Source organism: Daldinia loculata (genome assembly GCF_022478755.1).
Source record: "Daldinia loculata strain CBS 113971 unplaced genomic scaffold F4817scaffold_80, whole genome shotgun sequence".
Classification (NCBI taxonomy): domain Eukaryota; kingdom Fungi; phylum Ascomycota; class Sordariomycetes; order Xylariales; family Hypoxylaceae; genus Daldinia; species Daldinia loculata.
Genome location: NW_026054934.1, coordinates 64,030 through 89,143, shown reverse-complemented (window position 1 = coordinate 89,143; position 25,114 = coordinate 64,030). Strand labels below are relative to the sequence as shown.

Here is a 25,114-nt window from a genome sequence, read left to right as displayed (position 1 = left end):
ACGTTAAGGTCGGCCTCTAACTCGGTACATATCGTACCTAGGTATCCATCCATAATAAACTCACAGTGATCTCCCGCTAGCACAAATTTAGGTACTTGCACCTTCCGTACCTACATGTATCTTTAAGTGGAGTCCCTGGCTGGAATAATCCTAAGACTTATCTCTTTTTTTATCTTTTTTATTAGTTGCCCGGACCCATCTGACTTATCATCAACATCTCTTCTCTTGTTGTCTACTTTTACGAGGTGAAGTTATTTGGGAAAGAGAAGGTAGCCGAGAAAGATCGAAAAGAGAGAGCGAGTCAGAGTCAGAGGCAGAGGAATAGGAAAACCCGCAACATTTAGTTTTTTCGGTCATGTGTCAGTGAATCCAAAAAAAAAGGTTCATCAAAAATTAATTAACCCGCCGTTCTTCTTTATCCCCAATACCGAGAAACGAGTCGCCGATCGCAAATTCGAGACCCAGCCGCGGTATCAACTTGCCTAACTAAAAATTCTCCGTCGCGTGTTGATCATTTTATTACTTTTTTTCGTCTGTTTCCATCTCGCAATCCTTTTCCCTAGGCAATTTACAGTACATACCGTACATAGCAACCTGCGCACGCACACCCCTCGTCCTAGACCGTACATCGTATACAATTCTAGCTCGGACGACCCATACTCTATCTACATAACGCATATTACATCTCACACACACGTAACTGCAGCACGATACGTTACGTATCTCGTCTCGATATCATCCCTAACCGATCGGATTCTTAGACCTGGCCAATCATTGTGTCTGGGTCCCCAGTTTCGACCGAGCCAGTCGCGTATCGAGAAGAGGACAGGTTTGCCGTTTGCGGAGAGGGATAGCTCTGGAGCGCAAAGTCGAATAAACGAATCCTGACCGCAGCCTAAACCGATTCGAGCTTACATTGCAATTACTGCCGCGAAACACATGAAGCTGGCCGGGCTGTATTTGCGCGATACAAGGTCAAAATGGCGAAGCCAGTGGGTGAGGATAATTGGTTAGCTTATGTCGACGAGGAGAGCCGCCATGCTACCGATCTCGAGGCGCGCGTCAAGGTTGTTGAGCTCTTCAAGAGCGCTGTCTCATCCGAGCCGGGAAGTTTGAAGATCTGGCTATCTTACTGCGAATGGTTCTGGTCACTCTTTACCGATTGCCAGACGAGCGAGGCTGGATGGCCTGAGGAGGAGCGACAGCTAGGTCGCGAGCTTTTCTCTTTCGATGCCGCCCTTAGTCTTTGGAGCGAGGGCTACGAGGCCATCAAATACCGCATCAACGACAGCCACGAGTTTTGGAACCGCTGGGTCTCGATAGAGCTCGAGCAGCTGGCTAGAACTCGAACGCCCGTTGGCGTGAAGCGCATATCGCACCTCTTTCGCGACCGACTTCAGGTTCCTCACTCAACTTGGGACAACACTTCGCAGATGTTCTCTAGTTTCCTAAGCACGTATAACAATACCGCATACGAGTCTGAGTTCAAGGAGGTGACCGCTAGCGCGCAAGGAGCGAAGGCCGCGTACGAGGCAAGAGAGCCTTACGAGCTGAGGCTGAACAAGGCTACCAAGTCAGGTGATCAAGAAGCACAGAAGGCCATCATGAAAGAGTATCTGAGCTGGGAGATGTTGCAGGTAAAAAAGGCAAGGAATGTTGCACTGTCCGTATCACTGTGCTTCGGATTGTTTGCGAGAGCGCTGAGCGGCATATTTACTTTTGACGAAGAGGTTTGGAGCGACGCCGCCATCTATCTCTCCGGATTACAACAGCAGGCTAGAACATCAGCGCACCAATTGCCTCTCCCCAACTTGCTAGATTTCTACCAGCGGGCTACGTCGCACTGTCCGTGGTCTGGCCCCCTTTGGTCTCGGTACATCTTAACTGCCGAGGAAGCAGGCCTGTCTTTTCACAATGTCGAGTCGATCAAGCATGCCGCCACGAGTACGAAGGAACTCGACAAGAACGGCATGACGAGCGTTCTGGATATGTACACTGCCTGGTGCGGCTTCCTGAAGCGGACTGCCATGGACCCAAATGCCCCCGAGGACGCCGCCGACGTTGCCGAGGTCGGACTGCTGGCTGCTTTAGAGGATGTTGACCTATGGGGTAGGCGTTTATACAAGGACGCGTATCAAGGGGACCCTAACTACAGGCTACAGCGTATTCTCATCCAGTATCTTACCGAAGTAAAGGGTGAAATTGACGAGGCGCGCAGCCACTGGGATCGTATGACTAGCCAGTCTCTGCTGGCAGATAGCTACGATTTCTGGCTCAACTACTACCTCTGGGAGATGATGGTATATTCCTCCAAGCCGAAGCCCCGAAGTCCTACTCCAGCTACGCCGGTTGGTGGCACTAAAATCATACGAGTTCCGGGCCTCGCTACCAACGTCCTGCAACGTGCTATGGCGCGACCAAAGCTAGATTGGCCCGAGCGGATCATGGAGGTATACCTCCAGCATTGCAACGACTACGAGCGGTCCGATACTCTCCATCGCGCTCTCGACACAGTTTATCAAGCTCGGCAGGAGGTTGCCAAGCGCCGCGAACGAGAGAAAGCCGAGGCTGCTTACGCCTCCCATTTGCAACAAGCCCAGCAGCAGGAGCAAGCAGCCCTCAACTCGACCGTAGAGAACGCTGCGGCGCCGGAATCACCGTCTGGCTCTAAAAGGAAGCGAGAACCTACACCAGGCGACACGTCTCAGGGCTTAAACAAGCGAGTGAAGAGCGTAGAGGTTGATGGCATAAATAGCGCGGCCAACGAGCAGATGCTGAAACGTGACCGAGAAAATACTTCAGTCATGGTTACGAACCTACCTGTCGATGTGACGCAGACGGCTATTCGTAAATACTTCAGGGAATACGGGCACATTAACAATCTCGACGTTTACACGGAGAAGGACGGCGAGTCCAGTTCCGCTTTGATCGAATTTAAATCAACAGAGGATGTGCAGTCTGCTCTCTTGCGAGACCAGAAATTCTTCAACCAAAATCAGATCAACGTTAAACCCGGTACCGGCTTAACTCTCTTCGTATCTAACTACCCCCCTACCGCTGATGAAGAGTACATCCGCCGTCTCTTTCAAGACTGCGGCGAAGTCTTCAGCGTGCGCTTCCCGTCTCTCAAGTTCAATACCCATCGCCGATTCTGTTATGTTTCTTTTAAAGATCAGGAATCTGCTCACAAGGCGACGTTACTTAACGGAAAGCTCGTAGAAGGTAAATTTAAGTTGCAGTCCAGATACTCAGATCCCGGTCGGAAGAAGGACCGCGAAGGTGCCGTCGCAGAAGGTCGAGAGATTCGGCTCAGGAATGTAGACCCTTCTGCGAACGATATCGATCTTCAAGAAATGTGTGGCAAATACGGCAAGGTAGCATATGTGCGCATCATGAGAAATCTCGGCGGTAAAAGTCTCGGCACCGCATACGTTGCTTTCGAGACGAAGGACGCAGCCGAGAATGCTCTCGAGCTCGACAAGACTAAATTCAAGTCGCAAGTCCTCTCGGTCGAGTCTAGCAAAGAGACAAACTTCAAACCATTTGCCACGAGCAGAGGAGACCGGCCCTCAGCGTCGCCCGCTCCTAGCGGAGATGGTGACGTAAAAATGACGGACGGATTTGGCGAACCCGGCAGCGAAAGTCATAATCCGACGCGAAGGGAGATCAAGGAACGCACAATGGCCATCATGAACATACCGGATACCGTCAATGATGCGCGCGTCCGGGCTGCCGTCGAGAAACACGGCAATATTGTGAAACTTGTTCTACGACCTGACCATCAGGGTGCCATAGTCGAGTTTGCAGATGTGGCAACATCTGGACGAGCTGCATTAGCCCTAGAAGGATTCGAGATCGCACCTGGACGTCGGCTCCACACGGGCACTACGGAGGAACTGTTCGAGCAGAAGAGCGAAATAAAGGAGAGTAAGATCGTCACTGGCAAGGGGAAAATCTCTAATCAGAAAGGAGGTTCGAAGGAGGCTGGCTTCATACTCCCTCCTCAGAATGTTCGCAGACCGGCTCTCGCACGAGGTGGAGCGAAGCGAGGACTGGGCTTTGTCGCGGCGAAGAAAGATGACGACAAGGCGGACCATCAAGCCGCAGATACGAATGGCACCGGGCCTGCCGTGAAGCCCAAGAGCAATGCCGATTTCAAGGCCATGTTCCTCAACTCTGGAAAGGGAGGCAGTGGTGCTAACAAGGACGGCCAAGCTGGAGCCGCCCGAGTCAACGGGACAGGAAAGGCCTAAACAAATGGTAGACGGTGCATATGAGCATCTCATGATGCATGCATTCAACTAAACGGAGGCGAGGTAATTACGGAGCATGTTTTTGGCGCGGAAGTCGAGCAATAACCGTTGCTCGAGTTGATATTCCTTCCTTTGATACCCCCGGCATTAAGATTATCTAATTATTCTACGTGCGAGAGAAGTGGAGAAGACAGTAAGAAGATGAAAAATAAGAAAACGGGGTACGAAAGGCAAATGAACAGGCATGACATTCATGGCATCATCGGTTTTCGGTTTTCGGTCAGGTTGGGTTCGAGGTCGAACTCATTGGCAAGGGAGGTGAAAGGGGGGGGTTGGTACGAGGTGTTCTCGAGTATTCATCACAATGTCATTTCCAACAAGGGCTTCTTGTTTTGCATGTTTCTTCATACGCTCTCATCTGGCATTTAACCTGTTTATTTAGCTTAGTTGCATGGATGGGCGGATGGGCGGACGGGCTCATAGTCAATGTATTAGGTTACGTTAGTTATTAGGCTGAATTATATTTTCAGTTTATTTGAAGATAATGAAATCGACGTTTAGGTCGAGGTATTTCCTGCGTGATGTGTTTTACATGGTGCTGATAGGTCAGATGAAACATTCTCGTGTATTCCATCCATTCTATTCGTGTTGGAAAGATATAGGCTTAACATGCAAGCAGACACTGGGTTAGAAACCTTCACGAAGTGAATATGTATTCGAGCTGCTATTGCTGTACCTACTCTCCCTTCCACCAAAACATGCTCGCCTCCATAGAACTACGCGTGGGCTGAATCTATGAGAGTAAAATAGGGAGGCAAAGGGAAGATAATTCTAAACGCGGACGTGCAATACCTTTAGACCTATTTCGGTCTTCCAACTACTCATCCATCCCAGAACACGGTACATGTGATATCCACATACATACATACATACCTACCTGTATGTATACACGCAACCAGCCAATGTATTGTTTGCGTAATCTTTCATCTCCCTAGTCCGCCGATGCGGACTATGATAACCGTGACATCTACTCCGCCAACGCCGGCTTTTGCTTCCTAAACCGTAGAATCTCGACTACTTTCGGACAAGGCGTCGAAACGGCATCCTAGGCCTTACTGCCGAAGTCCTGGCTGAAGACGCGCTGCCATGCGTCGAGCCACTTCTCCTGCTGGGCCGTGAGCAGCTTGCCGGGCATGCGGAACGAGCGCGTGAGCACGTCGCGGAGCCGCGTTCGCAACGCTTTGATCGCGAGCATCGTCTTCCAGTCGGATACGCTAAAGCGCGCGCGGTTGCCGTCGAGCACGATGACGCCTGCGTACATCTTTTTTTCTAGTCAGTTTTTCCGTACGCAAGGAGGGTGTATCTGGCCTGAATGGTTGAAGAAAGGGGGTGATTATGGGGATACAGCCCGGACTGAGAGGAAGAAAGACGGGATGCTTACGTCAATACGCACGTCACCGCATAGCAGGGCGATGGCGAAATTCTCGACGGCCGTGGTCTCGTGAGCATTGAGAAACCTGTCTTATTAGTCCCTGAATATTTACAACGATCCGCATGTGCATATATAATAACTTACTGTTTTGACTGCATAATATGATAGTAGGATAACCACCGAAGCTCCATGCGCCCCTTGTTGACGCTCGACGGGTGGAGGCTGATACTCTGGTTGTTTCCGACGTTGCGAAATCCCTTACCTTCGCGCACCAAGAGTTTCGGATAAAAGCTCCACGCGATCACAGAAGCTGCGATGACGTCGTTGTCGCTGTGGATATTAACACGCTGGGGAAGGTCGTAGAATTGACGTCGTCGGTTAGAGTATCGGAGACGGTTTAGCGTGCGTCGTTCATCGTCGGTAAGTTGTAAGAAACCCGAGTCTGCGAGCGCAACAAGCAGCTGACCCTTCAGGTCCTCGATGTTGGAGAGCGTTTGTGGAGATAGGAAATTCTTCTTGCAATATTGAAAGTCGTTGTTAGATGCCTGGCACACCTTCTTCCAGCCTTGGTAAGCGTTATATACAGTAAGTAGGTCGGAATCACCCCTCCTGAACGCTTTACGCGCCTGGTCGGCTTGGCTTCGTTGACCAAAAGGCGCAGTAAACGGTGATTTAGATGATAAAATGGCGGCTACAGTAATAGCCATATCGAGACACTTGAAAATCGTACCCTGAAGGATAAGCTTGCCCAGGAATACGTCGAGAGGCAGCCTTGCTAATTGATGTCCTAATGGAGTTAATTCTTCAGTATTTGTAAGAGCTCGTACATCGATAAGAGCATCGATGGCTCTACGGATATTCTTAGCGGATGGCGCATCGAGCGCTTCACCTAACGTCTCCTCGATGCCACCGATCTTGCAGATTTTGACACGTATAGCTAGATCCTGTAATGAGAGCCGCAGCATCTCTGGCGTCTGCTGATCGCTCATCAAGTGATCATGTCGGTATTTTGTAAAAAGATGGAAGCAGAGGCCCTCTTGAACACGTCCTGCTCGTCCTCGTCGCTGTTTAGCGTTCGCTCTCGAGATGAACGTATCAATGAGACGCGACAACTGTCTCCTCTCGTCAAATCTCATCTCGCGATGCTTTCCAGTATCAATAACACAAGTTACGTCCGGAATGGTAATTCCAGTTTCTGCGATGTTGGTGGCTAACACGATTTTCCTTACTCCATCTGGGGGGATGAGGAATGCTCGTTCCTGGTCTTCGGTAGCGATGGTGGAGTGTAAGGGGAATATCTCCCAGCCCCTTTGGAAGAAAGGCTCACCCAGTAAGGAGTCATTTAGAGTCCTAATCTCGGCAATTCCGGGAAGAAATACTAGTATCGCCTTGCTATAATTTATGTAAGTCGGATCAACAGCTATTTGCCCAATCAGTTGCACGATGAGATCAAAATCAATTTGGTATTCGTCAAGTTGAGATAGTGTGTTTCGAGTTCTGGCCGAGTATTGTCGCAACTCCTTAGCGGCGGCCGTAGTAGTGTTAGAATCAGCAGCGTCAATCTCTGCTGGGTCATCGTCCAAGTCTGTCATCTTCTCGTGGCTAAGCTGGTCAGGTACATAACCAGTAGCCTCGAGAGCGTCCTCTAGATATTTAACTTGCACCGGGAACGTACGACCGGGCACATTCAGAATGGGTGCACGTCCCAAGTAGTTCGAGAACCTCTCCGCATCGACAGTGGCAGACATGAGGACCACCTTTAGGTCTTTTCTTCGAATCAGTAGCTTCTTCAGTACAATTAGCAAGAAATCAGAATCGATCGAGCGCTCGTGGACTTCGTCAAGGACGAGATGAGTGATTTCGCGTAGTTCATTGGACCCCTCGAGCATCCTCATCACTATACCGGTTGTGGCATAGACGAGCCGAGTCTCCTTTGACGTATTCGCTTCTAGACGAATAGAATAACCCACGAGAGATCTCGAGGTACCAACATCACTCCTTCCTTCGCCGAGCTCTTCGCTGACGCGACGGGCGAGCGAGATGGCGGATATACGTCGAGGCTCTGTGCAATAAATCTTGCACGGTCGGCCTTGAGATAACTGATGTTCTAAAAGGAACGATGGCACCTGTGTGCTCTTACCGCTGAGCGAATTAGACCGGTTAGCTAAGACGTTCATACTTTGGAATGTAGACATACCATCCTGTTTCTCCGCAGATGATAACGACCTGTTCGCGCTCGACAGCACTGAGGACCTGGTCTCTAAAATGCCACATCGGGAGTTGCATTCGGAATTGCTAAATATGTTAGATGATATGCCCCAAGAGATCCAATAGAGAACTAACCAGCATAGATTGGAATCTCGGCGTACTGGACTTATCAGCCCATATCCTCTGGTAGTATTCCGACCCGATTGTGTTCGCGGCTCCTCTCTCTGCGTTAAATTCGTCGCCTACTTCGTTGGTACTGCGCTGTGAAGCGCGCCCCCTGAAAGCGCCTTGAAGAAGTACGCCATCTTCGAGTTCTTGATCATGCTTTTCGCGAACTAATGCGCGAAGTTCCCTAATCGCTGCTCGGTCTGCAGCATCAGTCCGGTTCTTCTTCTCCTCTGCGAGCTCCGACCATAATTCTCTCCACGCCGCAGGTAGTCGCATAAAAACCTTCTCTTCCTTAGTGGAACCAAAAACCACGAAGAGTGCTAAAGTAGCAATATATGCTTCGGACTGCTTAGAGTCAGGGGTCGCTATAGAAGCCATCTGGAAAACGAATTGTTGAGGAGAAATAGCACTCTCAATAGACGGAATTTCAGGAACTGGTATGAGCTCCTGCGGTTTAGACCATTGGATAGAAACTAGATGGCGGTGGGAATATGGATTCTCAGATACAAGTTTATATATAATCTTGGCGGACGAGTCCCTGAATAAAAAATTTAGCGGACATTAAGAGGCAGAAGCATCTCAAAATACCTTGATCTGCAAGCTTCCTCTAAAGCACGCATCGGGCTAACGCCCGTCCACTTACCAAAATCGCGAATTGTGATTCTGACACCATCTGTTCCATTGATTACGGTCGTTGTCTTGCCCGTTATAGCATCGGTTTCTTGAACGGGGAGGTTCGCAAAAAGGTCAGATAGAGCTTGATCGTCATCGTCGTCATCCTGCTGTAAGATCTCCGCTGCGATTCGTTGGGCTTCCTTAGTAACCTCATCATCATCATCATCCGACTCTGCCCCATGGGATATGTCGGGGTTTTCCTTCGCCTCATCTTCAGCTTCCGCTTCAGCTTCCGCCTTCTTCTTGGCTGCGAATTCCTTCTCCAGCTCTATACGATCCGCACGCCATTGGTGCTCGGCAAGAATCTTATCAAAAAGTACATCTTGTTCAATTTTTTCGATCTTTGCTAGTAATTTGGCTTCTTCTAAATCGTCGCCTGATAGTTCCGCGGTGGAATGTTTTATGCTATTTGAGTTATGATTCTTGGTCGATTTCCCCTTTTTATTATCCTGCTTTGGTCGCTGGAGTTGGAATAATTTGGCCTTAGATTCAAGATAAGCAGGGATGAGATCATCAGGCTCAATGTCTTCATGGCAGACGATGGCAACTTTCTTTGAAGTGGCTGATTTTAGAGCTGGTGTTCCATTCTTGGAACTGGCGAGTTTCTGCCCGCTATTGATATCTAAAAGACGAGGGGTATTCGCACCAGACGGTAAAGGACTGTCCGCGGGTGTATCTGCTTGGGACTTCGCGGGCCTACCCCTATAATCGTAATCGTGGAGCTCGTCTCTCGTGCATTCGCGGGCGAGCCAGTCCAGAGCTTCCTCCAAACCCCAAATGTTATCCTTACTCGTGCTACCGATAGAGACAGCAATATCAAGTACGTGTTGTAGTACGGCCTTAACCTTGTCCTCGGAAAAGCTGGCGCCCGTCAGGGTCTGCTGCAGGGTCCACAACCTAATCACCAAATCTTCCTCCGAGGGTAACTTGCCGTTACTATTTGTACTCTCCGGTGCCAGTGAGGATGCACCGAACCGGTTTTCAGCCTGGATCAAATCCAAGATGTGGTCCATAAGCTCTTGAGGTAGCCATTTCCTAGTATTTAAAGGCTCGGCTTGTCCGCGAAGCAATCGACGATCAGTCTCGAGCCTAGACTTTTGGCGTTGGGCATCCCTCTTTACTTTCTGTGCATATTTCTCGACTAGAAGCTGCAGCTCGGACTCCTCTAACTGTCTCTCGAATTCTTCTGGGCTTAGAACCTCTTTCTGCTGAGAAGTTTGGGGTGTATTGTTGGAGTTAGGATTCGATGGTGGGGTATTGGGATCGCGAGATGACGACGTTGGAGGGGCATCGAGCTTCCCTCCCTCCGCAGCGGTTTGCGCCGGTTCTTTGGTAATTTCAGCTCGCGGTTTCGGTTTCGAGGCGATCGACGTTGTAGCAAAGCCTCGAGCAGGATTGGCTACTGGTTTCGTCTTCTTCTTTTTTGGGGCCATATTCTGCTGCTACGTAGGGAATGGGAAGAAGAAGAAAAGGCCGAATCTCACCCGCGCGAAAACACCAAAATTCGAAAGATAGAAAAAAAAGTTGTTACCGGTAAACGAGCTCTGATATTCAGGTGTAACGGTCATCATAGTGGCCGAGTGGGTAGTGACGGGCGTTGTGGGGAAGGGCTTTAGCGGCTAGGCGGGTAGGCCGGGATTATAGTAGGTGGTGCTCTCAGTTTGGCAATTATAGGCTGCTGAAAGGTCGCTTAAAGTTGAGTCATTCGCCGTTGCAAGTCACAGGAAGCTACAAGGTTAGCACCTATAATGCCTAATGCACCTAAGATATTTGATAAGATAAGCTACCTCCTAGGTAGAAATAATAATAACCCCACCGATATTTTCAACCCACATGGGCACATCACCAAATATGAACCCGACGAAGGCTAATGTCACGATAAATCGGCCCTCTGCATATTTTCCTAGCCTACTCCCATATTTTAACCCTGTGCGATAAGGGGGGACGCTGCTAAGGGGCCATTTCTCAACTTCCCTATCATGTCAATAGATCTTCCATCGGTCCGTCAAAATGACTGAAGCGGCTGCGAATGGTGCCTCTAAAGCTGGCATCGACTTTCTTTCAGCCAAGCCTGCTCTCTTTTCCTCTTCTACCAAGATCCGTATAGCCCAATTAAGAACGATTACCGAAAAGTTAGGGGACAAGAGTAAGGCATATTAGCTTTTTCCTTGTTATTTTTGTACTATTCAAGTCCCGTCTTTATAATATTGTTATATGCTGATGTCTTTACTCGTATATAGCTATCGATCAGTCCTCAATACCTACGCTGCTCCAATTGCTTTTTGATACCCACCGTTTATACGATGATAGACCTTCTAGGAGAGCCGTCGAGTCTTGCCTTGCTTCCGTCTTCGCGACAACTAGCGATGCTAAGGTGCTGACGCCATTTATTACTTCTCTGCGACAGGAGTCTCAGAAGCCCGGAATAGCTGCCAGAAATGCGTTTGTCTTGGTCGAATGGTGTTCTATTCTCTTACAAGAACTGGCTGGCAAGCCTTTATGGGACAAATTCGGGCTGGAAATTGTTTATACCGACGCTGCCGCCCTTGAAAAATGCCTTCAGTCGACAACCAGATCGAACGTCGCGCAGTCGGCTTTAGTGGTTACTCGTCGTGGTTTGCGCGCAGCGTTCTGGCGCGGCGAGTTCCGGGAGAAAGTGATCCAGGACGCTGTGAAGGCCCTTACGACTAAAGGGGCTCAGCCGACTGCGAGGAATGCTATCATACTTGGCGTAATCGCGGGAGTGAGTTCTCGACATGCTGAAGCCAAGGATGTATTGGCTACTACGAAGCCGGAATATTTTACCTTTTTTACTAGAGAGCTTGTAGGGTCTCGCACACCCATCCCTGCTCATATTGCGACTGGCCTGGACGATTTCTTTTCCGACTTTGTCACCCTAGACGATTTGGATAAGGACATTATACCCCCTATCGAGAAAGGTCTCTTACGAGCTCCGGAAGTGGTTTTGGATTTATTAGCATCGTTGATTCGAGCCCTCCCCAAAACCTTGGATCTTTCGCAGGCTTTGAACGGACGTCTTCTGAAACCCCTATTATCAAATGCCAAGTCTAGCAATGCGACGATTCGCGACGGCGTTTTAGCCGCCTTTAGAGAGGCCGTGGCTCGAAGTCACGATGAAAAACTGGCAGATCAAGTTGCCGAGGAGATTTTGAATCCCCTTAAATCCGGAAAACTGGCTTCTGCGGACCATCGCATTCTTCATTCACAGATGCTAGACCACGTGCCATTATCTAACTCGATCGCAACCAAGATAGCTACTGGTCTTCCTCCTATCGCAACCAAAGAAGGAAACGAAGGGGCTCTGGGGGCAGAAATATCTGTCATTGGTAGAGCCGTCTCTTATCTATTGAATGACGGTACCGATTTACCGAAGCCTGTCGTCGATGCATTTGTCAAAGGTCTCGGCGACAAAAAGATACCTTCGCGCAGACTATGGCTACTTCGAGCTGGAGAAGTGTTCGTGCCTTTTACACAAGAAGCTCAGTCTGTCTCGGAAAATGCAGCCAAGTTGGTCGAGGCTATTTCGGGGCCACTCGCAGATACGTGGGCTGAAATTACCAAGAATCCGGCAGCGGCGGCCCAGAGTGGCTTGATCGTAGGCGCATACGTCTCTTCGGTTCTGTCCCTGCAAGTCTTGTCTAAGACCGGCAGTGTTACTGTCAAACCTGCCCTCAAGAAGCCAGCTGTTTCAAAGGAATGTCTCGTGGCCGACCCCAAGCCTTCGTTTCTCCTCAATCACCGAGTATATGGTCGACTATCTACGGAAGACGATGCGAGATGGTTTCTGCGAGCGCTCGCAGCTATCTATAATGATGTACCAAAAGCCCCTAAAAATGTGCAAGTAGTCTGGTTTCAAGCCCTCATTTATCTTGTATCCTCAACCACCGTACCTCCCCAGGTTCGCAAGGAGGCCAGCGAAACTATTTCAAGGCTTTACGTCCGAGACCCAAGCTTCTTTGCAGAAATTGCTATTGATGGATTATGGCGATGGGTCGAATCATCTCACATGGAGGATAAGGACAGCATAGCAGCAAGCGCCAAATTTGAAAATGCTCATTTGCATCTAATCCTTAGGTCGATCTGCCTAAGTGATGACGAATTCGAACAATTGGGTGCCCAGAAATCTCAAGAAGGATTGGCCAAGCAGATGTGTTCATTACTCGTTATCGCCCGGAACGATCTGGTACCCAGAGCAAGCTGGATAGATCTTTGTCTGAGAGTCGGCCTCGACCCTGGAAGCCTAGCCCAGAAATACGAAGAGGAATTACTACGGCAGATAATAGAAAAAACAAGTTTTGACCAGAAGGTGAGCAAGTGTGTAGCTGAGAATTAGAATATAAGACTAACGAATGCAGTCGAGCGCAATCAAGCAGGCCGCTTGCAACGCAGCAGCGGACCTCGCATTTGTAGCACCGAATACTATGACGCCAAAGATTGTCGAGCTCATCCGGGAAGATCTAACGACGGAGGAGCTCAAATATATCGGTCCCGTCGAAGCGGCAATATTTCGAACTCCAGAAGGTACAGCCTTTATCGACGTCCTCGCGAAAAAGCAGACGCTTCCGGACAAGAATACTAAGGACTATGATACATTGAAATGGGAGGAGGAACTCAGAAGTCAACTGGCACAGAAAAAGGGGCAGCAGAGGAAGCTTACTGCCGACGAGCAGGCCAAGGTCAATGCTCAGCTGAAGAAAGAGTCCGAAATTCGACGGAAGATTCAGCATCTGGAATCACGACTCATACGCGGTTTCGGTATCATCAGAAACCTCGTCAGCAGCCCACCGACAGAGCCGAACCTATGGATTGGTCCTTCAATTAGCGCTCTGCTAGCAGCCTTGGAAGCTGGTGCGGGTCTCATCACTGGTGATGCGGGCCCTACAGCTTACTTGGCATGTTCTGATCGTGTCACTCCCCGACTAGGGGCTATTCGGCCTTTCATCGGCGTCGCAACTCTGCGTGCTCTCGGGATTACTTCTCTGCCGGAGAATATGACGGAGGAGGGCTTAGAGGAACTCGTAACGAGAGTCCTATATCGCCTTCGCTTCGCCGGCGAGCAGCGGCCGTTTGATGCCATCTCCGTAATTTACATGCTATCTTTGATATTTGTGATATTACGAACAGGCGGCGTCGGGAATGGTGCCGACGAACGAGACGCTCAGCTGGTGTTGGCGATTGAGTTCCTTGCGTTCCATACTCATGTATGCGCCGACGAGACAATCCCGCGTGCCGATCTGATATCTACGCTGGTATCCTCGATGCAGAAATACAACCAACACTATAAGATCATAAAGGATTGCTTTTCGGATATGGTCCGCTGCGTTGCCCCGAACATTAGTATCAACGAGATGACCGTCCTCGCGAAAGGCGCAATTGTCCCACAAGCTTCGGTCCGCGAGACTGTTCTGCAGTCGATCAGCGCCGATGTTGATATGAGCGATCTCGATTTCTCGGAGGAAATCTGGATCGCTTGCCACGATGATATCCCCGAAAACGTCGACCTTGGTCACGATATTTGGGAAGAGAGCGGTTTCAAGCTCTCCAAAGATGTTCCTTTCAAATTGCTCCCATATCTCGAGAGCAAAGATGCCCAGCTTAGGAGGGCTGCTGCGCGGTCCCTCGCTGAGGCATGCAAAGCGTACCCTTCAACCATCGATGAAATACTGGCAAAGCTCCGATCTTCATATGTCGAATTTGCTAAGCCCCGTGTTGCCCAGCTAGACGAATACGGAATGCCTAAGAAAACAGATTTATCAGATCCCTGGGAAGCGCGACACGGTTTTGCGGCGGCATTCAGAGAACTTGCCGCCCATCTACAGAAATCACAGATCGATGACTTCTTTAACTTCCTCATCGAAGGTGGTCCTCTGGGCGACCAGAACGCTGCTGTACGCGGCGAGATGCTTGATGCGGCGCTTGTGGCTATTGACCTCCACGGCAGAGCGCTCCTAGATAAACTCATGAAGACATTCGAGCGCACACTCGCTGCGCCAGACAAGGGTTCGGAAGCGGCAGATCGTGTCAACGAGGCGATCATCGTTATGTACGGCGCTCTTGCTAGGCACTTGAAGCCCGGAGACGCAAAGATCCCGGTTGTTCTGGAGAGGCTACTTGCTACCTTGAGCACGCCGTCCGAAGCTGTGCAATACGCAGTGGCGGAATGCCTACCGCCTCTAGTACGGACCTGCGGCGACAAATCATCTAAATATTTCGAACAGCTTCTCGACACGCTCCTGACATCTAAGAAGTACGCTGAAAAACGAGGTGCCGCATACGGGTTAGCCGGCTTGGTTCAGGGGAGAGGTATCTCCGTGCTGCGAGATTATCGCATCCTCGTTACGCTAAAGAGCGCAACCGAAAACCGGAAGGAACCTCAGCAGCGCGAGGGTGCGTTCCTCGCGTTCGAACTCTTTGCGATACTTCTTGGCCGTTTGTTCGAGCCGTACGTCATTCAGATTGTGCCCCAACTTCTGTCTGGCTTCGGCGATACCAACGCAGATGTGAGAGACGCATGTCTAGCAGCAGCTAAGGCTTGCTTCGCGAAGCTCAGCTCGTACGGCGTTAAACATATTCTGCCGACTCTTCTTAACGGTCTCGATGACGATCAATGGCGTAGTAAACGTGGCGCATGTGATCTTCTGGGTGCTATGGCATACTTAGATCCCCAACAACTTGCGCAGAGCCTTCCCGATATCATACCGCCGCTTACAGGTGTGCTGAACGACAGCCACAAAGAAGTACGAACAGCGGCCAACAAGAGCTTGAAGCGTTTCGGCGAGGTCATCGAGAATCCCGAAGTGAAAAGCTTAGTCGACATTCTGCTTAAGGCTCTGAGCGATCCTACCAAGTACACCGATGACGCTCTAGACGCGCTCATCAAGGTGCAATTCGTCCACTACCTCGACGCGCCTTCGCTGGCTCTCGTCACCAGAATTCTCCAGCGAGGTTTAGGAGACAGGTCCAATACAAAACGCAAGGCTTCCCAAGTCATCGGAAGCTTAGCTCATCTAACCGAGAGGAAGGATTTAATCGCACATTTGCCAGTCCTCGTGTCCGGGCTAAAAGTGGCAGCCGTCGATCCGGTCCCGACGACGCGAGCGACCGCTTCCCGCGCGCTGGGCTCGCTGGTAGAGAAGCTCGGCGAGGATGCCCTACCGGATCTAATTCCCGGACTCATGCAGACCCTCAAGTCGGATACGGGCGCCGGAGACCGTCTCGGTTCCGCTCAAGCTCTCAGCGAAGTCTTGGCGGGACTTGGCACTACGAGATTGGAGGAAACGCTCCCTACAATATTACAGAACGTGGAGTCATCCAAACCTGCCGTCAGGGAAGGCTTCATGTCTCTATTCATCTTCTTGCCAGTCTGCTTCGGAAACAGCTTTGCCAACTACCTCAGCAAGATCATCCCCCCTATTCTTGCTGGCCTTGCTGACGATATCGAATCGATCCGCGAGACCGCCCTCCGAGCCGGTCGGCTGTTGGTCAAGAACTTTGCCGCAAGGGCTGTCGATCTCCTGCTACCCGAGTTAGAGCGTGGCCTAGCAGATGACAGCTACAGGATCCGGCTGAGCTCCGTCGAGCTAGTTGGTGACCTGCTATTTAACTTGACTGGTATTAGCGGAAAGGCCGACGCGGAGGACGAGGAAGAGAGCGCAAAGGAGGCAGGCGCGTCTCTACGCGAGGTACTCGGAGAAGAGAAGCGCAACAAGATCCTTTCTGCTTTGTATATATGTCGCTGCGATACTTCTAGTGCCGTTCGAGCCGCCGCCGTGGGCGTGTGGAAGGCTTTAGTCGCTACGCCGAGAACTCTGAAGGAGCTTACGCCTACTCTCACGCAACTAATCATTCGCCGCCTTGGCAGTTCTAATATGGAACACAAGGTGATCGCCAGCAATGCCTTGGGAGAATTAATCCGGAAGGCTGGCGACGGCGTCCTATCAAGCCTGCTTCCAACGCTCGAAGAAGGCCTCCAGACTTCGATAGATACGAACGCAAGGCAAGGAATCTGTCTCGCACTCAAGGAACTTATCGCGTCCGCTTCAGACGAGGCCCTCGAGGACCACGAGAAGACATTAATATCCGTCGTGCGGACGGCTCTGATAGACTCCGACGAGGATGTCAGAGAAGCCGCTGCCGAGGCGTTCGACTCGCTGCAGCAGATCATCGGCAAACGAGCCGTCGACCAAGTGCTACCGCACCTTCTTAACCTGCTACGCTCTGAGGACGAGGCAGACAATGCTCTATCCGCTCTCCTGACCCTCCTCACCGAGACTACCAGGTCTAACATCATCTTGCCGAACCTCATCCCGACACTACTCACTCCCCCTATCTCCACTTTCAACGCCAAGGCGCTCGCGTCTCTGTCTCGGGTGGCGGGCCCTGCTATGAACCGGCGCCTACCGAGCATTATCAATTCTCTCATGGACAATATTGTGAATGCCAAGGACGACGAGCTCCGTACCGACCTCGAGGACTCGTTCGACACGGTTATACAGTCGATAGACGACCACGACGGGCTCAATACGGTAATGAACGTCTTACTGCAGCTGGTTAAGAATGACGACCACCACAAACGTGCTGTAACAGCATCACGACTCGCCAAATTCTTCACTAGCTCTAGCGTGGACTACTCGCGGTATAACCAAGATATCATTCGTGCCCTCTTGATCTCGTTCGGCGACCGTGATGCAGAGGTCGTCAAGGCAGCGTGGGCAGCGCTCAGCGAGTTCACTAAGAAACTTAAGAAAGAAGATATGGAGGCCCTTGTGATATCGACAAGGCAAACATTATTGCAAGTTGGTGTCGCCGGCTCTAACCTACCAGGCTTCGAGCTTCCAAAGGGCATCAACGCTATCCTGCCCATCTTCCTCCAAGGTCTTATGAACGGAACTGCAGAACAGAGAACTAGCGCCGCCCTCGCTATATCCGATATTGTCGATAGGACAAGCGAAGCTTCTCTTAAGCCGTTTGTCACGCAGATAACGGGTCCTCTCATCCGTGTGGTGTCGGAACGGTCCACCGATGTTAGAGCGGCCATTCTTTTAACGCTCAACAACCTACTCGAGAAGATGCCGACGGCGCTCAAGCCCTTCCTGCCCCAGCTCCAGCGGACGTTCGCAAGAGCGCTCGCGGATACCGGCAGCGAATTGCTACGGTCACGGGCTGCTAAAGCGCTGGGCACTCTAATCAAGTTTACACCGCGGGTGGATCCGTTGATCGCGGAGCTCGTCACCGGTTCCAAGACATCGGATCCAGGCGTCAGGACTGCTATGCTAAAGGCTTTATACGAAGTTGTCAGCAAAGCAGGTTCTAACATGGGCGAGAGCTCACGGACGGCGGTGCTAGGATTGATCGATATGGACACAGACACGACCGACTCGGCGATGATAGTGACCAATGCTAAGCTACTCGGCGCGCTCATTAAGAATGTGCCTCCCGAGATCGCGCACGGGTTGTTAAAGAACCGTGTGACTACAGGCCACTTTACCAGCGCGTCGGTTCTCGCGCTCAACGCAGTCTTCGTAGAGTCGCCGCAGGCATTGTTAGAGAGTCCGCTAGCAGAGGACCTGCCCGATCTGCTCTGCCAGGGAATGTCAAACAAGAACGTGAGTTAACCCCGCTGACGAAGTCTATCTGAACCTCGCTAACTTGTAATATACAGCTATTCATAGCAGATAACAGCATTCTAGCAACGGGCAAATACTTGCTGACAGACTCGCCAAAGTCTTTCGAATCGACAAAACCGATCTTCTCGACACTAGCCACTATCATCGGCCCCGGAAACCCGTCCGACTCCCGTCGTCTCGCGTTGGTAATAGTACGCACCGTTTCGCGAGCCAACTTAGATATAGTCCGCCCCCATCTCCCGCTACTAGCGCCACCAGTGTTCGCGTCAGTGCGGGATCCGGTGATCCCCGTTAAGCTAGCAGCCGAGGCGGCATTTATCGAACTATTTAGCGTCGTGGATGAAGAAGGCAAGATCTTTGAAAAGTACATTAGCGGCGCCGGCGCAGATCTGCCAGCAAACACCAAGCGAAGCATGCAAGATTATTTCAAGAGGGTGGCTGTCAGGCTTGGTAGCCAGGCTCGAGAAAGGAGAGAGGCAGAGGGTGGCCAAGGAGGATTAGGGTTGAGCAACGACGAAGTAGAAGACGAAAAGGAGATATGGAGCGTTGGTGCCGTGGAGATTGGAGGTGGTGTCTTCTCACAAGATTAACTCCAACGTATGTATGGTTGATGTGAAGGACAGCGCAGAGAGTAATCATGAACATAGGAGGCGATATGGGAAGCATCATGGAAGGTCAGTTCACATAGGGTAGAGAAAATTCCAAGATATTTAAGCACCATTGATCAACCTCGCATCTTCACGTATGTTGTAAGTCGGTTAAGGATTCAAAGTGATGTACGATCTATAAAATTCCAAATAGTCAAGATGTTGCGTATTTAGACTTATAACTAGATAAATCTATAGAGACTTGGAGGACTTTCAGTATGAGTGTAAGTTTATGTAAAGGGAGTAACCTAGATAAGTGGTACTGAGGTACATTAGGTAAGCCTGACGTTTTAAGCAACCCTCACAAATTCAATAACACCGTCTGTAATAATGGTTAGTACGATACTGTGCGAAAAGCTATGTGCACAAACCATTAAAGATAACTGATAAGGTCAGGTGATCTTGTTGCCCTCCTCGCTTACACCAAATTGGGTCCTAACAGTCCACAAAATTTCCTTAGAGCCTATTCTGATTCAGAAATTCTCGATTGTGCAAAGATCCGAGAGGGGGCTCTCAATTCAACTTCAACCCTTCCACACCTTACTAACCGAACAGCAAATTTTCGACCGTCGCCGACGTCTGCATTCAAGATGTAAGTCAAATCGATTTACCAAACATTCCGCATTGATGAAGGGCCCTTTTCGAAGAGTTTTTTCTTCTATTTTCGACATCCCATTCGATTCCGTTTGTTGGTCGAGTTTGCGCGGCTCTCTCGGGGACAGCGTCATCGATTATGGCCATACACACTATACACCACCTATCACCTACGAACGCATCATCACGCAACCGTCAACAAACATCAAGCTAATTAATTCTACTTTGCAGGGTCAATCTTCGCACTCAGAAGCGCCTTGCGGCGTCCGTCATCGGATGCGGTAAGCGCAAGATCTGGCTCGACCCCAACGAGGTTAACGAGATCTCCAACGCCAACTCCCGTCAGACCATCCGAAAACTCGTCAGCGATGGCCTCATCATCCGCAAGCCCGTCACCATGCACTCCCGATCTCGCGCCCGTGAGCTGAACCTCGCCCGACGAGATGGCCGACACCGAGGTTTCGGTAAGCGAAAGGGTACCGCCGATGCTCGTATGCCTCAGTACGTTTAACCATAACTTTCCCATCCGCTAGACAAGGGATAAACGGATGATCGGATAGCAACGGAATATCGGCTAACTGTGCGATAGACAAGTTCTATGGATGCGACGCCTACGAGTCCTCCGACGTCTTCTAGTCAAGTACCGTGCCAGCGGCAAGATCGACAAGCACCTCTACCACGAACTGTACCACTCCAGCAAGGGTAACGCCTTCAAGCACAAGCGAGCGCTAGTTGAACACGTACGTTTTCCCTCGTGAATTCTTTTTTCTGCATTCGCGTCTAACTTGTATGCAGATCCACCGTGCCAAGGCCGAGAAGGCTCGTGAGCGTGCGCTCCAGGATGAGATGGACGCCAAGAGACAGAAGAACAAGGCTGCTCGTGAGCGTAAGTTGCAGAGACAGGCGGCGAAGCGAACCGCGCTGGCGGGTGAGGAGGAGGCGTAAGCGGAAAACCAGGGGATGTGTTTCCATATGCAAACGATCCAGCTACATAGGAGAGCTAGAGGTATCGTCATATGGACTACAAGAATCTGAGACGGCTGCATTCGGAGTAAATGGTTGGGTCTCTATTTCCTTGCGCCCTTCGGTCGTAATGCTTCCACCGCCGGGCTTTTGCATGTATGGCAATGAAAACGGAATCAATGAACTTGACGCCTTATTTCTATTCTAGTATAACTTCCCATCGTGATGTGACTTGTACCCCGAAGAGTATCTTAGGTCCTCAGTTCTCTTGCTCGAGTCTTCCAGTCTCTGCTGATTGCCTTTGATGTATTAAGCCCTCTTAATTAAATGGCAGCTAGAACTATAAGCAAGTACTAAAATTCAGCCCTAATCAATCTGCAGCCATCCGACATCCGAGTTTCGTAATACGCAACCCGCATGGGTATGTCAGTCTCATGGTAGCGGTCAATAGAGTACATATGTCTTATGTATAAACGGTATACTGCAAACGTGTAGGCTGCTGAGATGGCTAGGTCATTTACTAGGTACTAATAGTAAAAGCCAAGGATTTTATTTACTAACTATCTAGACGCTTAAACTAGAAGGCTAAGAAAACGACAAGGAGCTATCTGACAAAAAACGGAAAAAAGCGGATAGCGAAGTAGACAAGATCAACTATATTGGATCAGATATCTTCAAATTGTCCCGTTAAAGGTGGTGAGGTGCCGCCCGAGACATATCAGCATGCTCCCGCTGGATATTCGTAAGAACAAACAGCGGAAATCCGAATCTGTTATTGAAGCGGAGCTCGTCACGCCCAATTTAGTTGATACAGAAGAAAGGGAAAAAAGGAGGAAAAAAAAGTTGGAGGATCGAAATTCATAACCAAAGCTTCGTGATCACGTGTAGGACTATACTATTTTAAGATCAAGGAGACTTACATACATAAGAATCGGAGTTCCCCGCGCTAACTATACGCGGTCAAGGATTGATATCAAATACAAAAACCCCGCCCCTCGGAGTAGATAATGTTCGTTATCTGGTATCGGTTTGCCGGTTAGCGGTCTAGCATTCGGTTAGCCTTTAAGTACAATGGATACATGTAGACTGAAGCTTCTGAATGGCGAGCTCACGATAGGATGATTATTTCCTATCAGCTAGAATTTAGTAAAAGAACGTAACCAATTCCTATTCCTATTCTTTTCTTTATTCCCATTATGACGGCATAGAAACTCTTTTCGTAATATTTTAAAGTGCAGGTCATTCCAATTCACATCGACATAAGTCAATTGACGACTAATTAACGACTAATTGACCATGTCTCTACCTGCCCTCCGGGTTCGAGGCACTTCGAGTGCTTTTCGTTCATTGTCGAGATGGTCGACTCCAATTACGCTTCAGTATGCGACGAGAAGAGCTCAATCTTCTGCTACATTAGACGTCCAGCAACGAGTATGCAATAGCCTCTGAGCGGTTACGAATTGATTGTTTTATCGTCAACCGCTTGTATTAGTAGGCGATACTAATTCATTTACACAGTTACTATCGGCCCATCTTCAAGAGGCTGACCCGGCCGTATTCGATATCATCGAGAAGGTAGACTATCCCCTATCCTGTCATTATATGTATATTATATATTATATATTATATATTAAATACTAAGGAATAAATTATGTCAACAGGAAAAAGATAGGCAAAAGCACTTCATCAACCTAATCCCCTCCGAAAATTTCACTTCGCAAGCTGTTCTCGAAGCGCTAGGAAGTGTAATGCAAAGTACGAAGCATCGCGACGATAATCCAATAAATCCGAGCTAACCTAAAACCATAGACAAGTACTCGGAGGGATATCCTGGAGCAAGATATTATGCAGGCAACGAGTTCATCGACCAGTCCGAAAGACTATGCCAACAAAGAGCTTTGGAGACGTTTGGCTTGGATGAAAAGGAATGGGGTGTCAATGTCCAGCGTAAGTCTGCCTCAACTAGTCGCATAGCCAAAGCGTCACCAGGGCTAACCTGTAGTAATTCGCCCCGATGAATAGCACTCTCTGGCGCACCCGCAAATCTATACGTTTACTCGGCTTTGATGGACACTCACGACCGGCTTATGGGATTGGATCTTCCTCACGGAGGTCACCTCTCTCACGGTTATCAAACACCTACCAAGAAGATCTCAGCCGTGTCCAAGTACTTCGAGACGGTCCCTTACCGGTTGAACGAAGAGACCGGCTTGATCGACTACGAGAAGCTCGACGAGCTAGCTCAGATTTACCGACCTAAGATTATTGTTGCCGGAGCCAGCGCATACGGCAGGTTTATCGACTACAAGGCTATTAAGGAGACGTGCGATAAGATAAATGCATACTTACTAGCCGACATCGCCCACATCTCGGGTATGATTGCAGCCAAGGTTATACCCAGTCCCTTTAGCTTCGCAGATATCGTAACGACTACGAGTCACAAGAGCTTACGCGGTCCCCGAGGTGCCATGATCTTCTTCAGAAAAGGCGTGAGAAAGGTTAACCCCAAGACAAAGGAAGAGATAAAGTACAACCTGGAGAATCCTATAAATGCTTCGGTATTTCCTGGTCACCAAGGCGGCCCTCATAACCACACCATCACGGCGTTATCCGTTGCGTTGAAACAGGCGCAGACACCCGAGTTCCGAGCCTACCAGGAACAGGTCCTAGTGAATTCGCAGGCTCTCGCGAATCGCCTAGGCGAATCTAAATCCAACGGCGGTCTCGGATACAAGCTTGTAAGCGGCGGCACGGATAACCACCTCGTACTTGTGGACCTGAAGCCACAGGGCGTCGACGGTGCCCGCGTCGAGCGAGTGCTAGAGCTGGTCGGCGTGGCCAGCAACAAGAACACGGTCCCCGGCGACAAGTCGGCGATGATACCCGGCGGTTTGCGGATAGGTACGCCGGCGATGACGACGCGCGGCTTCGTTGAGAGCGACTTTGTCAGAGTGGCCGACATTATCGACCGCTCCGTAGCCATTGCCTCTAGGGTAGACAAGGCGGCACGTACCGCGGCTGAGGAGAAGGGCGAGAAATACAAGCTTAAGTTCTTCTTTGACTACCTTGGCACCGGCGAAGAAGACTCCGAAATTGTGCAGCTGCGCGCAGAGGTCTCCGACTGGGTAGGAACATATTCTCTTCCGTGGGAGGAGAGGCAATGACGTCGAGATGCATCCTCGACGGTGCAGCCGTGACGAGGCGACACACCCCTTTAGTGTGAAGGATATATTTAGGCAAAGGCGCAGTACCTTGTGCCGTTTCCCCCTTGCGCTGCAGCAAGCAACACGGGGGCGACATGGGCGGCTAGTGTACGTATGGGATGGCACGAATGCAAGCTGGGTAGCATTGGGGAGTTTTCGGATGGCTTCCGTATACAAAATAAATAGAGGGGGAGGGACCCCTTCGGGTTATGGTGATGGCTTCATTTGCATCATTTGGTTTCAACAACAGCAGTTCAACATTGCAGATCTTGTCTCCCTTACGTTCGGCAGTGCATCTATTCACCACTCGGCATGTCGGGCGAAAAGTCGGTAGACGGGATAGATGGTTTTTTTTTCCTGCTGGCTTTTTGTGAGTTTATCTACCTTAGGGATATGCTCGTAAATACGAACGAATTAAAAAAAAGGGGGGTGGTTTTCGAATTTGCTTGTGATAAGACGAGGAGCAAGATGAGGTCATCATAGTCGCCGGTTACTATTATACTAATCTAAGGCTTGATTCGATTCGACGGCGGGTCAAATTTTGGTTATGGGGTGTGGTTGATGATAGATTACTTGTGGTAGAGAAGGGCCATGCAGTGTTGATTTGGTAAGACAGTCCGGGGATGCAAGGCGTCGATGCTGTGACCCTTACCTACAGATAGCGAGGTAAGGAATCGACCGATGAATACATCTACATAACTAGGTAGGTAAGTACCTAATGTAGAAAGATACTTCCTAAGGGTATTAGAGGTAAAATCTATACGGAAACGAATGCTACATTCTAGAAACGCAATGGCCTGATTTTCGGTTCTTAATCTGAGCAGTAATCCGTTTAGACATGGGTAAGATGCTTTGGCAAAGGAGTCGACATGTCGTGATATCTCAGGCACCGAGATATATGCTATTCTCATATGTTACTCTTTACTCTTAGCCACCTGCGTGGTTAACCATACCGGTCTACTCTGCCCAATATAGTACCACGATGAATATACAAAAGCAAAGAGGTAGTCTAGAATGAATACCCCAAACTAAAATGACAGATTCAAGTATCCGGGTTGCTTAGATGGGCTATGGAATAAGCAGCTCCACGGTCTTTTAGATAGAATGTCCAACTAAGAATAGACCCCTATGAGGCCTTATGGTCTTATAGCCTTGTGGTTTCTAGAACTACCGTATTCCCCCATTACCGCCGCTTTTTACTGATTCTACCGGTAAGCATCTTACCACCAACGCAATATCTGGTTAATTGAACCATTTCGCATTTAACTGCCTGGTTTAATGTTACCGTCTCATATCACAGAATGGTTATTGTCGTCGCAGTCGT

General features: G+C 49.7%; 5 protein-coding genes across 5 annotated transcripts; 4 read left to right on the top strand and 1 right to left on the bottom strand.

Annotated features, from left to right (window-relative positions):
• The first annotated feature begins 525 nt into the window (after positions 1–525).
• F4817DRAFT_286631 (uncharacterized protein) lies at positions 526–4,354 on the top strand. Its single transcript, XM_049299612.1, has one exon. The coding sequence runs from the start codon at positions 981–983 to the stop codon at positions 4,251–4,253; it is 3,273 nt and encodes a 1,090-aa protein (XP_049154525.1). The 5' UTR covers positions 526–980; the 3' UTR covers positions 4,254–4,354.
• Positions 4,355–4,936: 582 nt separating this feature from the next.
• F4817DRAFT_351920 (P-loop containing nucleoside triphosphate hydrolase protein) lies at positions 4,937–10,478 on the bottom strand. Its single transcript, XM_049305154.1, has 6 exons — positions 8,650–10,478; positions 8,029–8,599; positions 7,883–7,980; positions 5,830–7,827; positions 5,695–5,770; positions 4,937–5,574 (listed from the first exon to the last, which is right to left on the bottom strand). Exons 1-6 carry the CDS (start codon positions 10,167–10,169, stop codon positions 5,359–5,361), a joined length of 4,479 nt encoding a protein of 1,492 aa, XP_049154524.1. The 5' UTR covers positions 10,170–10,478; the 3' UTR covers positions 4,937–5,358.
• Positions 10,479–10,518: 40 nt separating this feature from the next.
• F4817DRAFT_351918 (ARM repeat-containing protein) lies at positions 10,519–19,223 on the top strand. Its single transcript, XM_049305153.1, has 4 exons — positions 10,519–10,882; positions 10,977–13,063; positions 13,113–18,362; positions 18,419–19,223. The coding sequence occupies exons 1-4, from the start codon at positions 10,747–10,749 to the stop codon at positions 18,971–18,973; spliced, it is 8,028 nt and encodes a 2,675-aa protein (XP_049154523.1). The 5' UTR covers positions 10,519–10,746; the 3' UTR covers positions 18,974–19,223.
• Positions 19,224–19,504: 281 nt separating this feature from the next.
• On the top strand, positions 19,505–20,792 carry F4817DRAFT_351914 (60S ribosomal protein L19). Its single transcript, XM_049305152.1, has 4 exons — positions 19,505–19,622; positions 19,856–20,125; positions 20,214–20,364; positions 20,420–20,792. Coding segments are annotated over exons 1-4 (573 nt in total). The 5' UTR covers positions 19,505–19,620; the 3' UTR covers positions 20,570–20,792.
• An 835-nt stretch (positions 20,793–21,627) lies between these two features.
• Positions 21,628–23,927, top strand: F4817DRAFT_286495 (serine hydroxymethyltransferase). The gene is made up of 5 exons (XM_049299610.1): positions 21,628–22,018; positions 22,106–22,162; positions 22,249–22,342; positions 22,397–22,534; positions 22,610–23,927. Exons 1-5 carry the CDS (start codon positions 21,884–21,886, stop codon positions 23,749–23,751), a joined length of 1,566 nt encoding a protein of 521 aa, XP_049154521.1. The 5' UTR covers positions 21,628–21,883; the 3' UTR covers positions 23,752–23,927.
• Positions 23,928–25,114: the final 1,187 nt, after the last annotated feature.

Coding starts and splice junctions, on each gene's coding strand:
- F4817DRAFT_351918 (XM_049305153.1), top strand. CDS start 10,747: ATGACTGAAGCGGCTGCGAATGGTGCCTCTAAAGCTGGCATCGACTTT. Junction 10,883..10,976: donor CGAAAAGTTAGGGGACAAGA/GTAAGGCATATT, acceptor ACTCGTATATAG/CTATCGATCAGTCCTCAATA. Junction 18,363..18,418: donor AGGGAATGTCAAACAAGAAC/GTGAGTTAACCC, acceptor TGTAATATACAG/CTATTCATAGCAGATAACAG.
- F4817DRAFT_351914 (XM_049305152.1), top strand. Junction 20,126..20,213: donor GCCGATGCTCGTATGCCTCA/GTACGTTTAACC, acceptor ACTGTGCGATAG/ACAAGTTCTATGGATGCGAC. Junction 20,365..20,419: donor AGCGAGCGCTAGTTGAACAC/GTACGTTTTCCC, acceptor ACTTGTATGCAG/ATCCACCGTGCCAAGGCCGA.
- F4817DRAFT_286631 (XM_049299612.1), top strand. CDS start 981: ATGGCGAAGCCAGTGGGTGAGGATAATTGGTTAGCTTATGTCGACGAG.
- F4817DRAFT_351920 (XM_049305154.1), bottom strand. CDS start 10,169: ATGGCCCCAAAAAAGAAGAAGACGAAACCAGTAGCCAATCCTGCTCGA. Junction 8,600..8,649: donor GAGGAAGCTTGCAGATCAAG/GTATTTTGAGAT, acceptor TTTTTTATTCAG/GGACTCGTCCGCCAAGATTA. Junction 7,828..7,882: donor ATCTGCGGAGAAACAGGATG/GTATGTCTACAT, acceptor TAATTCGCTCAG/CGGTAAGAGCACACAGGTGC.
- F4817DRAFT_286495 (XM_049299610.1), top strand. CDS start 21,884: ATGTCTCTACCTGCCCTCCGGGTTCGAGGCACTTCGAGTGCTTTTCGT. Junction 22,163..22,248: donor TATTCGATATCATCGAGAAG/GTAGACTATCCC, acceptor TTATGTCAACAG/GAAAAAGATAGGCAAAAGCA. Junction 22,535..22,609: donor ATGGGGTGTCAATGTCCAGC/GTAAGTCTGCCT, acceptor CCCGATGAATAG/CACTCTCTGGCGCACCCGCA.